The 14,660-nt window shown below is 44.9% G+C and overlaps 1 protein-coding gene across 1 annotated transcript; it reads right to left on the bottom strand.

Moving 5' to 3' along the window:
- Positions 1 to 11,100: 11,100 nt before the first annotated feature.
- On the bottom strand, positions 11,101 to 12,617 carry LOC134215782 (U6 snRNA-associated Sm-like protein LSm2). The gene is made up of 3 exons (XM_062694899.1): positions 12,461 to 12,617; positions 12,340 to 12,407; positions 11,101 to 11,370 (listed from the first exon to the last, which is right to left on the bottom strand). The coding sequence occupies exons 1-3, from the start codon at positions 12,461 to 12,463 to the stop codon at positions 11,154 to 11,156; spliced, it is 288 nt and encodes a 95-aa protein (XP_062550883.1). The 5' UTR covers positions 12,464 to 12,617; the 3' UTR covers positions 11,101 to 11,153.
- Positions 12,618 to 14,660: the final 2,043 nt, after the last annotated feature.

Genomic DNA, 14,660 nt, shown 5'->3' with positions numbered 1-14,660 from the left:
TTCATTACTTTGAGATGTTGAAATAAAGCATTTTGAATGCATCGCTGCATTCGTAATGCTGATTTAGAGTATTGTTGTCTGACAGTTGATAAATAAATGCAACATATCGTTAAAACTGATCTAATGCAATTTGCATTTAGCATGCCGATTTGTGATTGATATACAGTACAGTGTTACTTGGGTGGGCTTGGCGGCAATGGAAACGGTTTAGCGGGTCGGGGATATAGTCCTGCCTCCCTCGTTTGCTGTTGGAAGTTGTTTTCTAAACCCGCACTTCCTGGGCAACCCAGGATATCTGTTGAGCAGATTCCCCCTCCATTGCTTAGGAACAGGGAATCAATATTCGAGCAACGCCTAACAATAAAAATTTTCGGATTTTTGTCATTATTATCTCTGACAAAAACAAAGCTTTGTCGTTGGTTTTCTTTTGTCGCTTGTTTAGCAAGCGCATCCAAAAAAAATTGATTCCCTGCTTAGGAAGAAAAAAAAACACCGAGGCATGGCTGAAGTTTGTGTACAGACTACACATGCTGAGGTCAGACCCGTAATGCCGGGTGAACACCTTTACGTGGTGTGTTACGGGGTAAGATCTACCACGGTCACATTGCCAGCTACAGGCAAGTCCTGACCCAACGATTACCGATCTCATTATCCATCTCCGTGGTACTTATGAGGGTGTCACTAAGTCGGTGGCCTCTCGTTAAGTAAATACTACATCAACACTTCCTTCCTTTCCCTAGTTACGGAGAAGATGGGCGTGGCCAGGAGTAGTAATCCTCATGCTTTTGTTATTTTTGTTTAAGACTGGAATCAAGGACCACTCCCCTTCTTGATTTCTGATAGCAATCTTGATAAGGATCTTCCACACTGATATTCTTCCCTCCCCCTTCATGCGGGAGCTTGGCAGAAGGAAGGTCGTGTGATATGTGCCATCACAAATATTGCCCTCCGCTCGCTTTCAAATCGACTTCTATAAAAAACATTCTTCATGCCTGCCGTATCCTAACGGAACTATCAATTCTATACTTTCGCCTCTAATTCTATCATGAACATGTGCGTCTAAGTTTGCAAAATTGTTTGTTGGGATGTGATGCCAGTGTGTTTTTGTGCACAGGGGATGCATGGAGAGTTGAGGCGCACAAGTGCACTTGTGTACGTCATGTGGGAGCGCAATGCTCAATAGTCTTTCCCCGAAGTAATTCCAGTCTGGGGGAATGATTGGAGAAGAATGAGTTGGTTTTAATGGGTTGGGAGTGATGATGCTATCCCCATACTACTATGGTACGCCTCCCCAGGTGTCTGGTTGCGGATTTCCTTTACCTTCGTCAAAAAACACGTTGGTCCCCCCTATATTTGATGCCGGGGTAAGCTAGATGTTCACTGTATCCAAGGCAGCATCACAGTAGTCTCTACTGCAGTCGTAGCTTTTGTTCAAAACGCCACCGCCGCTGCAGCTTCGACGTAGGGGCAGTAGGGACAATATGAGATACTCTCAATTTGAGCAAATTGACAAGTTTTATCATGTGAAAGTTAGATGATCTTTAAGACAATGCTCCACATATGCCTCAACGTGAAAACAGCATTAAAATTCAAATCGAACATGAAAATACACTTGAAAATGTAAATTTTTGCTGAACAGGCAGAATTGTTTTAAGATTTGTAATTCATAGGGAAATAAGGTTTTGACACACAACTGATCAAAATGCAGGTAAAAAATGCATCAAAATCAAAAGATCTATTATAATTGAATATTGTGCACACATGTTTGTACTGATACAAATCTGAATCATAAAACTTTTTTTTCCAAAACCACTCTCTATGGAGCAATATGGATTATGGACATACCTGCACGTAGAAAGATATTAGGCCTTAATATGCGGACAAGCTAAAATTTCAGCTGCCGAATACAATAATATTATCATCTATGTTAGATTCATCCCGGCCCTGTGTATGGGTGTGGTGGAGGGGTCTTCCAAAATCTGAATGCAGGCAAGTACATATCCGCATCGAGCAATTCGACCTCCTCATCCGTTCACAGACCGACTCGAGACTTGCGAGTTTATTATCAAAACACAAGAGGACTGCTAACCAAATTGGACGACGTTTATCTCGCTGCACTTGATGGCGAATACGATGTGTATGTGTTCACTGAGACCTGGCTGGACGAGAGGATTAATTCCGTTCAAATGTTTGGTAACTCCTTCAGTGTGTACCGAGTTGATCGAAACAGTTCTAACAGTAATTGCTCACGCGGCGGTGGTGTCTTAGTAGCTGTTTCCAACGCGCTTGCTTCATGTCAAATCGCCGTTGGCCGATTTACTTCAATTGAAGCGGTCTGGGTAAAAGTGAGTCTCCCAACAAGGAATGCTTCCATTAGAGCATTGTATATTCCTCCGGACGGAAGGAATGATAGTGGTATAATTCAACAACATCTTGATGCCATTGAATATGCTTCTTCTTTGACTGACCTGGTGGATGTACTTCTCTTGCTTGGTGACTTCAATCAACCTGGGCTTACTTGGCTGCAATCTGGCCATAGGTATGCATTTCCTGATCCGGATAATTCGACAACTACTCCTGCCAGCCGTCTACTCATCGATGGAACTGCTTTCCTTGGACTAAGCCAGATTAGTTTGATATCAAATTTCTAAAATCACTTCCTCGATTTGTAAGCGTAAGCGAAAATTTACTTCCTGACTGTGCGGTCGATAAGGCACCGGATGCCATCGTTCCGCTCGATAATTATCATCCTGCTCTGGTGATATCTATCGCGAACAGTGATCATGTCAGATTCGATGATAGCTCGAATGCTGACTGTTTGAATTTTCGCAATACAGATTTCGAACTACTCCGGCGCAAGTTATCTCGATTTGACTGGAATGCTTTGAATGACTTGGATATTGACACAGCGGTTGGCCGTTTTAACTGTTTTCTCAGTGACTGCGTATTTGCCTCCGTACCGAAGCGCCAACCTCTAAGAAAACCACCATGGACTAATGCTACGCTACGCAACCTCAAACGGGAACGTGCTAGGACTCTTCGTGCTTTGACTAACCGACGTTGTGCTATCACTAAACGAAATTTCTCAATCGCTAGTAATTGTTATCGCCGCTATAACAAGCATCTTTACAAGCAGTTATGTGTGTCGCATGCAGCATAATCTTCGCCGTCATCCCAAGGGATTCTGGTCGTTCAATACAATGAATGCCGAGGACAAATGTAATCTCTTCGCCAAACACTTTTCGACCATCTTTTCTAATGCTTTGCCATCTCAAGCTGACATCGCAAGAGCAGCGAGAGATGTACCTAACAATGTCATCAGTATGGATATTTTTACCGTTGAAACTGATATGGTTGTCTCGGCGATAAATAGGATAAAATCGTCCTTTTCAGCAGGCCCTAGTGTTATACCATCAGCGGTTCTGAAAAAGTGTTCCGATATCTTGGCTATCCCTCCGTGCATGCTTTTCAACTTATCACTCCGTCAGCAAAAGTTTCCTACTCAATGGAAGTGCTCTGCCATGTTTCCGGTGTACAAGAAAGGAGACAAATGCGACGTGAGAAACTACCGAGGCATTACTTCTCTTGGCGTGGAATCAAAAGTGTTCGAGTCACTGATCTACGAAAAACAGTTTGCCTCATGCAAAAACTACATCAGTTCGTATCAACATGGCTTCTTTCCGGGTCGATCCGAAGAAACGAATCTAGTCAGTTTTACATCATATTGTATGGATAATATGCGCAAAAAGCTCCAAGTCGATGCCGTGTATACTGATCTACAAGCAGCATTTGATAAAGTGAATCCGACATACTGCTTGCAAAACTTGAAAAAATGGGATACTCTACAACATTATGCAACTGGCTTCGATCATATCTAGTGCAACGTCAAGTGACCGTCATCATTGGAGATCACTCATCCCACGGTTTTTCGAACGGCTCCGGAGTACCCCAAGGAAGCACGCTGGGTCCATTGTTGTTTTTGCTCTTCGTGAATGACGTAACTTTTATCCTGCAGCGTGGAGGCCTGCTGTTGATGCTTGCAGACGATCTCAAATTATACATCGTTATTCGAAATCTGGCGGACTGCCAAGAATTGCAGAAGCTCCTGGATTTATTGAAATGTTGGTGTGAGCGTAATATGATGGTCCTGGCTGTTTCAAAGTGTTACGTAATAAGTTTTCATTGCATTATAGCAGCGGTTCTCAACCTTTTCCTTGAGAGGTACCCCTTCGAACTTTTGCATGAATTGAGGTACCCCTGCCGAAAATAGGCTTCCATTCCTCTTGAAAATGTAATTCCAAGCCCTTTTGAAGGGAAGCTCCTTTAAGGTTTTAAGTCCCTTTAGAGCAGGCTTCCACGCCTCTTTATTAGAGGCTTCTGAGCCTTTTGTAGAGAGGCGGTTTTCGAGCCAAAGGAAGCTTCCGTTGCATCTTGAAAGAACGCTTCTGAGCCTCTTAGTAGTATGCTTCCAAGCCTATTGAAAGAAGAATTCTGAGCTTCATGAAGCGAGGTTTCCGAGCCTCTTGAAAGAAGGCTTCCGAGCCTCTTGAGAGGAGGCTTCCGAGCCTCTTGAGAGGGGGCTTCAGAGCCTCTTGAGAGGAGGCTTCCGAGCCTCTTGAGAGGAGGCTTCCGAGCCTCTTGAGGAGGCTTCGAGCCTCTTGAGAGGAGGCTTCCAGGCCTCTTGAGAGGAGGCTTCCTGAGCCTCTTGAGAGGAGGCTTCCAGAGCCTCTTGGAGAGGAGGCTTCTGAGCCTCTTGAGAGGAGGCTTCCAGGCCTCTTGAGAGGAGGCTTCCAGGCCTCTTGAGGAGGCTTGAGCCTCTTGAGAGGAGGCTTCCAGGCCTCTTGAGAGGAGGCTTCCTGAGCCTCTTGAGGAGGAGGCTTCCAGGCCTCTTGAGGAGGAGGCTTCCGGGCCTCTTGAGAGGAGGCTTCCAGGCCTCTTGAGAGGAGGCTTCCAGAGCCTCTTGAGAGGAGGCTTCCGAGCCTCTTGAGAGGAGGCTTCCGAGCCTCTTGAGGAGGCTTGAGGCCTCTTGAGAGGAGGCTTCCTGAGCCTCTTGAGAGGAGGCCTGAGGCCTCTTGAGAGGAGGCCTCCAGGCCTCTTGAGAGGAGGCCTGAGGCCTCTTGAGAGGAGGCCTGAGGCCTCTTGAGAGGAGGCTTCCGAGCCTCTTGAGAGGAGGCTTCCAGGCCTCTTGAGAGGAGGCTTCCAGGCCTCTTGAGGAGGCTTCAGGCCTCTTGAGAGGAGGCTTGAGGCCTCTTGAGAGGAGGCTTCCGAGCCTCTTGAGAGGAGGCTTCCGAGGCCTCTTGAGAGGAGGCTTCCAGGCCTCTTGAGAGGAGGCTTCCAGGCCTCTTGAGGAGGCTGGAGCCTCTTGAGAGGAGGCTTCCAGGCCTCTTGAGAGGAGGCTTCCTGAGCCTCTTGAGAGGAGGCTTCCAGGCCTCTTGAGGAGGAGGCTTCCTGAGCCTCTTGAGAGGAGGCTTCTGAGCCTCTTGAGAGGGGCTTCCAGGCCTCTTGAGGAGGGGGCTTCCAGGCCTCTTGAGAGGGGCAGGCCTCCTGAGCCTCTTGAGAGGAGGCTTCCAGGCCTCTTGAGAGGAGGCTTCTGAGCCTCTTGAGAGGAGGCTTCAGGCCTCTTGAGAGGAGGCCTGAGCCTCTTGAGAGGAGGCCTGAGCCTCTTGAGGAGGAGGCTTCCAGGCCTCTTAAGAGGACCCTTCCGAGCCTCTTAAGAGGAGGCTTCCGAGCCTCTTGAGAGGAGGCTTCCAGGCCTCTTGAGAGGAGGCCTGAGCCTCTTGAGAGGAGGCTTCCGAGCCTCTTGAGAGGAGGCCTGAGCCTCTTGAGAGGAGGCTTCCAGGCCTCTTGAGAGGAGGCCTGAGCCTCTTGAGAGGAGGCTTCCGGGCCTCTTGAGAGGAGGCTCTGAGCCTCTTGAGAGCAGGCTTCCGAGCCTCTTGAGAGCAGGCTGAGCCTCTTGAGAGGAGGCTTCTGAGCCTCTAGAGAGGAGGCTTCCAGGCCTCTTGAGAGGAGGCTTCGAGCCTCTTGAGAGGAGGCTTCCAGCCTCTTGAGAGGAGGCCTGAGCCTCTTGAGAGGAGGCTTCCTGAGCCTCTGGAGGAGGCTTCCGAGCCTCTGGTGGGGAGGCCTCCGAGCCTCTGGAGAGGAGGCTTCCAGGCCTCTTGAGAGGAGGCCTGAGCCTCTTGAGAGGAGGCTTCGAGCCTCTTGAGAGGAGGCCTGAGCCTCTTGAGAGGAGGCTTCCGAGGCCTCTTAAGAGGAGGCTTCCGCACCTCTTGAGAGGAGGCTTCCGAGCCTCTTGAGAGGAGGCTTCCGAGCCTCTTGAGAGGAGGCTTCCGAGCCTCTTGAGAGGAGGCTTCCGAGCCTCTTGAGAGGAGGCTTCCGAGCCTCTTGAGAGGAGGCTTCCGAGCCTCTTAAGAGGAGGCTTCCGAGCCTCTTGAGAGGAGGCTTCCGAGCCTCTTGAGAGGAGGCTTCCGAGCCTCTTGAGAGGAGGCTTCCGAGCCTCTTGAGAGGAGGCTTCCGAGCCTCTTGAGAGGAGGCTTCCGAGCCTCTTGAGAGGAGGCTTCCGAGCCTCTTGAGAGAAGGCTTCCGAGCCTCTTGAGAGAAGGCTTCCGAGCCTCTTGAGAGAAGGCTTCCGAGCCTCTTGAGAGGAGGCTTCCGAGCCTCTTGAGAGGAGGCTTCCGAGCCTCTTGAGAGGAGGCTTCCGAGCCTCTTGAGAGGAGGCTTCCGAGCCTCTTGAGAGGAGGCTTCTGATCCTCTTGAGAGGAGGCTTCTGAGCCTCTTGAGAGGAGGCTTCGAGCCTCTTGAGAGGAGGCTTCCGAGCCTTTGAGGAGGAGGCTTCCTGAGCCTCTTGAAAAAGGCTTTCAGACCTCTTGAAAGGAGGCTTTGAGGCCTCTTGAAAGGAGGCTTTCGAGCCTCTTAAAAGGAGGCTTTCGAGCCTGTATAAAAGAGGCTTCCGAGCCTCTTGAAAGGATGCTTCCAAACCTCTTGAAAGGAGGCTTCCGAGCTTCTTGAAAGGAGGATTCCAGGCCTCTTGAAGGAGGCTTTGAGGCCTCTTGAAAGGAGGCTTTCGAGCCTCTTGAAAGGAGGCTTCCGAACCTCTTGAAAGGAGGCTTTCGAACCTTTTGAAAGGACGCTTCCAAACCTCTTGAAAGGAGGCTTCCGAACCTCTTGAAAGGAGGCTTCAGAGCCTCTGGAAAGAAGGCTTCCGAGCCTCTTGAAAGGAAGCCTTCGAGCTGCTTGGAAGAAGGCTTCCGAGAGGCGCAAAAGGACGCTACTAATCCTCTTACAACAAAGCAACCGAGTTTAAGTGAAAAAAAAATCATTTTGTTCATTCGATGTTTTGTTCGTTTGATCTTTTGTTCCGCAACCCTTCATAAATTGTGCTGGTTGTGTCAATAGGGATTTATTGATCGCATTACATATTACGTACAATATAATTTTTTGAAATAAAAAATACACAATTATCAAAACTATATCAATGAATTTTGATTGAAATTGTAATATGTCCGCCATTACGCATTTTTGTCCGAGGTACCCCCTAGGGCCAGCGAAGGTACCCCCAGGGGTACATGTACCCCGGTTGACAACCGCTGGATTATAGTATCACAGGTACAACTTTACATCGTGTAGATCATGTTAAAGATCTAGGCGTCGTGTTGGATGACAGGCTAACTTTCAGACGTCATTTTTCAACTACGATCGACAAAGCGAATCGCCAGCTTGGTTTTATTTTTAAAATCTCAAATGAATTCCGCGATCCTTTATGCTACAAAGCCTTATACTGCTCATTGGTACGCTCTCAACTCGAATTTGCTTCTGCTGTCTGGAATCCATATCAAGCTGTTTGGACTGCTCGGTTCGAAGCTGTGCAACGCAAGTTCGTACGATATGCCCTGCGCCATCTCCCATGGACGGACCCGCTGAATTTACCACCGTATGCTGATCGCTGTAGTCTGCTGGGGCTAGATACTCTTGATAAGCGGAGAAACGTGGCGCAAACCGTTTTCATCGCCAAACTTCTGTTATCCGAGTACGACGTGCCAGATTTGTTGGCAACAATTTCATTGTATGCATCCTCACGATCCCTTCGACCTCGAGATTTGCTCTTCGAAGAAAGGCATAACACTAATTTTGCTGCCAATAGCTGCTTTGTCGCTATGATCCGCCATTTCAATGAGGTGTCGGACCAATTCGACTTCAACATCAGTTCATCCGCGTTTCGTCAACGGCTAAACAGATATTTTATCAACTGACCTTTAGTTTTAAGTTTTCATGTAGACGACACAGTCAGATGAAATAAGCAAAATAAATAAATAAATAAATTACGGATAAATTACAATATCACATTACTGCGATCGCAACATCAAAAATGACCATTGACCAATTGAAAAGTATCTGTGCAAGGGGTGAAAAGTGGCAAATCGATTCGGTCCACAACACCGGTTTATGATTCTCATATTATATGTAATGGGTCTGGGTCATTTGGCATAAAGTCATTTGGCATAACGCCATTTGGCATAAGGTCATTTGGCATAAAGACCATTTGGCATAATGGTCAATTGGCATAACGGACATTTGGCATAATTTTGAACTACAACAAAAGAGTGGGTCATTTGGCTTAACGGACAATTGGCATAATTTCAAAATGTGAAAGCTAAAGGGATATTTCATATATTGCTTAGCGTAAATAAAGTAGGCCGAGGCTGTTTTCTGATAAATTTAGACTGATGGTAGACATTCTCCGGAAGAACGAAATAACAAAACGGCAGAATTACTTCCGAGGGAAGGATCACATCCATCATTGACTTATTCCGGCCCTATGCCTACTTTGGAAGTAGGGATTACATCCACCATTGATTCATTCCGGGCATGCGCCTTAAGACCGGATCAAAACCACCATTGCCTTAATCCGGGCAAGCGCCTAACTTTAAAAACTCAAGCAACACACTTGTCGTAGACGAGTTACTAAAACCAATCAAGTCACATATGAGTTATTGCAACCAAATCAATCTGAATTGTTCTATTCGGGGAAAAGATCACATCTACCATTGATTTATTCCCGGAAAGCGCCTACATATAAAGAAGGAGTCACATCCACCATTGCCATAATTCTTGGCACACCTACTTTTAAAGAAGGGATTACATCCACCATTGCTTCAATCGGACAAGCGCCTACTTTTGAAGAACAAATCCACCATTGTCAGAATTCGTGCAAGTGCCCATTTTTAAAAAAGGGATTACATCCACCATGGCCTCAATCCGGGAAAGCGCTTTCTTTTAAAGAAGGAATCACATCCACCATTGTCATAATCCATGCAAGCGCCTACTTTTAAAGAAGAGATCGCATCCACCATGGCCTTAATCCGGGCATGTGCCTACTTTTAAAGAAGGAATCACATCCACCATTGTCATAATCCGGGCAACCACCTACTTTTAAAGAATGGATCACATCCTTCATTGCCATAATACCATGGCCATAATCCGGGCATGCGCCTACTTTTAAAGAAGGGATCACATCCATTGCCTCAATCCGGGCAAGCGCCTGCTTTTAAAGAAGGAATCACATCCTCCATTGCCATAATCCATGTAAGCGCCTACTTTTAAAGAAGGGATAGCATCCACATGGCCATAATCCGGGCATGCGCCTACTTTTAAAGAAGGGATCACATCCACCATTGCCACAATCCGGGCAAGCGCCTTCTTTTAAAGAAAGAAACACATCCACCATTGTCATAATCCGGGCAAGCGCCTACTTTTAAAGAAGGGATCACATCCTTGCCATACGCCTATTTTCAAAGAAGGTATCATATCCTTATTTGCCATAATCCAGCCACACGCCTTCTTCTAAAGAAAGGATTAATCCGGGCATGCACCTACTTTTGCATTGCATTACAAATACATTCTTTGCAATGTCTTTTTAATATTGTTATCGACGGGTGTTGTGTAATATTTACTATTCCGGGGTGTTTCCCGCATCACTTAGTCTGTTTAGCGAACGGAAAGAAAAATTATGCCAAATGTCCGTTATGCCAAAAGACCTTCACAATTATGCCAAATGTCCGTTATGCCAAATGACCGTTATGCCAAATGACCTTATGCCAAATGGCGTTATGCCAAATGACTTTATGCCAAATGGCCCGCTCCCGTATGTAATATACTGTTGTAGAAATATCATATTCATCCATACTACAACACTTTTATCTCCCAAAAAAAATTTCCCCCGTATAGTCGGGATTCTTCTACGTAATATTATCTACGTAATATGAAAGGTAACACTCCCTAGTATAAGTCAACTAGATCTGACTGATAGTTTTTGGAGCTTTTCAGTGCTTTTCGGAACGATTTCCTTAGGTGCCCCATATTGCCCAGATCACCGCTATATGTTGCCATATAAACAAAATATTCTAAATCGGTTGAAAATTGATAAGGTTAGGGAATATTTCAATGAATTATAGGCAGTGGCTGATTTTCGACCCGCCGCTTCCACATCCAGGCGCTATCGTATATGCGAAAATAGCCAGCATGAGTTAACCGACAGAAATTTGTATGGCGAAACACATCTAACGCGGGTTTTCTCAAAAGTAGGAACTTTTGATGAAAAACTATTTGGTACCGGTGATGAAGGATGGTGTCCGCTACTACGCCTACCAAATATTTTTTCGACTAAGGTGCTTAATTTTGAGAAATCGAGCTTTAGATGCCTTTCGCCATACTGATTTCAGAAAGCTAACTCCTAGTGTGCCGCTGTAAGCACGCTCAAAGCAGGCGATTCATTCATGAGTGCGCTGATGCCTCGTTGCCTAAGCCTCGATGTCCACGTATTGTCTTTTTAACGGCACGGTAAAGGTAGCCTCACACCTCTGGAATTCGGTCCGCGGATTTTTTCCCATGTATTTTTAGATTATTGATTTTTTCGGAATTTGGGCACGGAAAATAAAAATCCCGGCCCTATTTAAATCACACGGGGCGCCAAATCCGGCGGAAAATCTTCCCGAGGTGTGAGGCTACCATTAACGCAACGTTGTTGCGTGTATTTAAAAAGCTCTGCGTGAGTATCAAGCCTTACACGTGTCCTGCCGCATAAGGGCAAATAAAACAAAAAACAAATATGGGAGAATTGGTTTTATAGTATTATCATTATATCAGATTTTTAATTAATTTTATCGGACGCTTGTAACAGCTTCCTTGCGAGCAGCATCCTGCAATAGTTGTGTATCGACTTCATCTCCTGGAAGCTGCACATATCGCACGACCGATCCTCGGATGAAACAGTTTTTGACAGATAGCATGTGTGGATATTTCTCTGGATCGGTAACACTGATATCGGTCAATTTAATGTTTAGATATTGATCAACAGAATGAAGTGTACCACAAATGCTGAAAAATACAAAAAAAAATACACGAAAGGCTAAATTTATGATCACTACAAGTATCAGTACCGTATGGACAGCACAAGGTATTGGAAGGAATAAACCGAAAATAAATAAATTGGGCTAAAAATGGATTGAAGTTGTTGAAAATAATATTGTTGCTTTTTGGGAGTGTGGACGTTAATCGACCGGAAGTAAACTAATCAGAACCGAAATATTGATGGTTCATTTAATATGATTATGATTGCAATAATAATTTAACAATTCAATCTCTAGCTGGAATAAGGGCAAATGTCACAAGAAAGAATTCTCTTCATCGACTTCCCCTCTTTCAACTAAAAGCGACGAGCAAAGGTGAGGTTTGCACTTCGCCACTTCAGCACAATACACCTAGGTTTTTTTTTACATGGGTTTGATAACCACACAAAAAAGTTCACAAAAAATCAAAGAAAATTCAGGTGTTTTTTTTTAAAGCTGTGAAACTTCTGGTTAAACGAGAAAAAAAAGGGAAAGTGGACGAAAAGATGCTTTTTAGGCGAAATTCGCCCTATTACAACATAGAGCATAGATTACAAATAGCGAAATAGCATAAACTATTCAAGATACTATTTTTGAAAACAAAATAAATAGCTCATTTCCGTTGACATTTAATTTTCAATCGGTAATCTAAGTTTTAATTTTAAAGTGCATTTAACAAGTTTTTTTCGCTTGAGCGCAAATTGCACGTTGGTGGCGTTCAACGAGTCGATAAATTACGTTGAACAAGATCATTCACTCACAGATTCATCAGTCTTCTGTTCAAAAATCAGCTTTTATAATTTTACTGCTTCTTGTTTTGTAGTCCTGCATCCGGTAATAATGATATATAAGTCCAGCGTTGACAAGAAACAATTATTGCAAGTTTTCAATTTAATCATAAAGTCGCTTACTTGGTCTTATATACCAGCACGTACCAGCCCTGTTCACATTTGTTTACCTGAGATCGTTTTTCAGCTCAACCACCACATCTTTTCCGACTAGCGATTTGAAGAACGAGTAGAACAGCTGAAAATAGTTGCATGTTATTTGAAATATCAAGCAAATGTGTAATTAATTACCATTATTCAACCAATATTTTCACTAGGTACTTTGCTAATAAGCTTAACAAAACAAAATCCAATTATTTCGCCAAATCGTTTCGCGGTTGCCGCTATGCTTCGACCATTAAATTTATTTATTACAGTCGCGCAAGAGAAACGTCAACGACATGTCGACCCGTCACTCTGATAAATGATGAATATGTCCCTTAATTTAGTAATAAAGAATCGTGTCATTGCGAACTGTCCCTGAGAAAATTTGTGTAGAGATTGATTAGTGTTGTGTAAGGGGTCGCTCAAAAATTACGTACAAGGTTTGAGGGGGGGATGTGGTCAAGTTTTGTGATGGGGAGGAGAGGGTTCATCATCTTGTGATGAATAGCATAGACTACAATGTTGTATCGTTCTATTTTACGCTGTTTAGTATTTTCACACGGTTTGCTCCATTATCAAAAGATTGCCCGATTCGGAAGAACTCGTACTCAGAATGGTTCTCTCCGACTCTTATACAAGTTCTCAAGGATAAACGGAAAGCATGGAAGAAAAAGCGGAGAAACCCTACTCCGGAGAATATGGCCTCCTACAAGCAGTTTCTAGCAACTTTCAAAGTATTGCACCGAGTAGCGTATCAGGTGTACATCGCACGGGCTCAAAATGAAATTAAAGAAAATCCTAAATCTTTCTGGAAATTAGTAAACAGCAGACGGAAGAATGTCGGCATTCCGGAGGAGAAGAAGTATGGAAACAAATCTTCCATCAATGGCCAGGACACTGCAGAACTTTTCGCTGACTACTTCAAGAGTGTTTACCGAAGTGCACCCGTAAATGAAATCAATTCTCCAGACGTTGCCGCCACGGACTCTATGAATTTGTCACGAGATGAAGTAGAGCAAGGACTGATGAAGCTAGACGCAAGCAAGTCGGCGGGGCCCGACAGAATCCCAGCTAAGCTCCTAAAGGATTTTAAGGATGAACTTGCAGGACCATTGTCTTTTCTCTTCAATTCATCGCTGTCATCTGGCTACTTTCCGCAACTATGGAAAATTTCGCACGTCACTCCAATCCACAAGAAAGGATCCCGCTCTAATGCTGAAAACTACCGTGGTGTAGCAATCCAATCCGCAATGCCGAAATTATTTGAACGACTAGTTTACTCACATCTCTATGAGCGCATCATCGAACAGGTCTCGACATCACAACATGGTTTCCTGAAAGGTAAGTCTGTTGTGACGAACCTATGTGAGTTCAGCTCCATGGTTACAGACTATATGTCTAAAGGCTATCAAGTTGATTGTGTCTATACGGATATGAGCAAGGCATTCGATGTTGTTGGGGTGGATAGCATAATGCGCGCAGTAGGAGACTTTGGTATCAGAGGAATGCTGTTCGAATGGATTAAAACATATCTGTTGAGCAGAATTCAGTATGTGAAAGTTTTCAACAATTCATCGGCTTCCTTCGAAGTTAATTCAGGAGTACCGCAGGGTAGTCATTTGGGCCCACTACTTTTTGTCATGGTCATGGATCAGTTGCCTTCTTTCATGACTAACGCGATAGTGCTTATCTATGCTGACGACGTAAAACTGTTCATGCCAGTGAAAGTCCTTAATGACTGCATTTTGCTGCAAAAGGATCTTCGCAACTTCGAAAGATTTGTAAGCGAAAATGGACTAAGCGTTAATCCAAGCAAATGCTCGGTGATTACTTACACCAGGAGAGTTCAGCCGATATCATTTACGTACAGTTTGGGACATGCAATTCTTCAACGAGTAGATAACGTTCGGGATTTGGGCGTAATAATGGATCAGTCACTGACATTCAACGACCATATCAATGGAGTCATTAAAGAGTCACTGCAACTTTTTGCGCTTATCCGACGGTTTCGGTTACCGATCCTCACGCAATCCTAACAATATATACCGGCCTCGTTAGGACTAAACTGGACTTCGCGAGTGTGGTGTTTTTTTTTTTTTTTTTTTTTCTTCCTAAACAATGGAGGGGGAATCTGCTCAACAGACATCCTGGGTTGACCAGGAAGTGCTGAGTTACGGGCCACCTCCAATGAGGGAGGCAGGACTGCATCCCCGACCAGCTAAACCGTTTCCATTGCCGCCAAGCCCATCGTCCCTTCGGTACAACCAGAAAGTAATGCTTCAAAGGGGGGCCAGTGCATGACGCACCCTCGAGGTTAGCTGCGTGTCCTTGCAGCATCGAACATCGT

The sequence above is a fragment of the Armigeres subalbatus genome, chromosome 2, assembly GCF_024139115.2.
Source record: "Armigeres subalbatus isolate Guangzhou_Male chromosome 2, GZ_Asu_2, whole genome shotgun sequence".
Lineage (NCBI taxonomy): Eukaryota > Metazoa > Arthropoda > Insecta > Diptera > Culicidae > Armigeres > Armigeres subalbatus.
The sequence above is the reverse complement of the archived record's forward strand: the minus strand, read 5'-3'. Positions and strand labels throughout refer to the sequence as shown.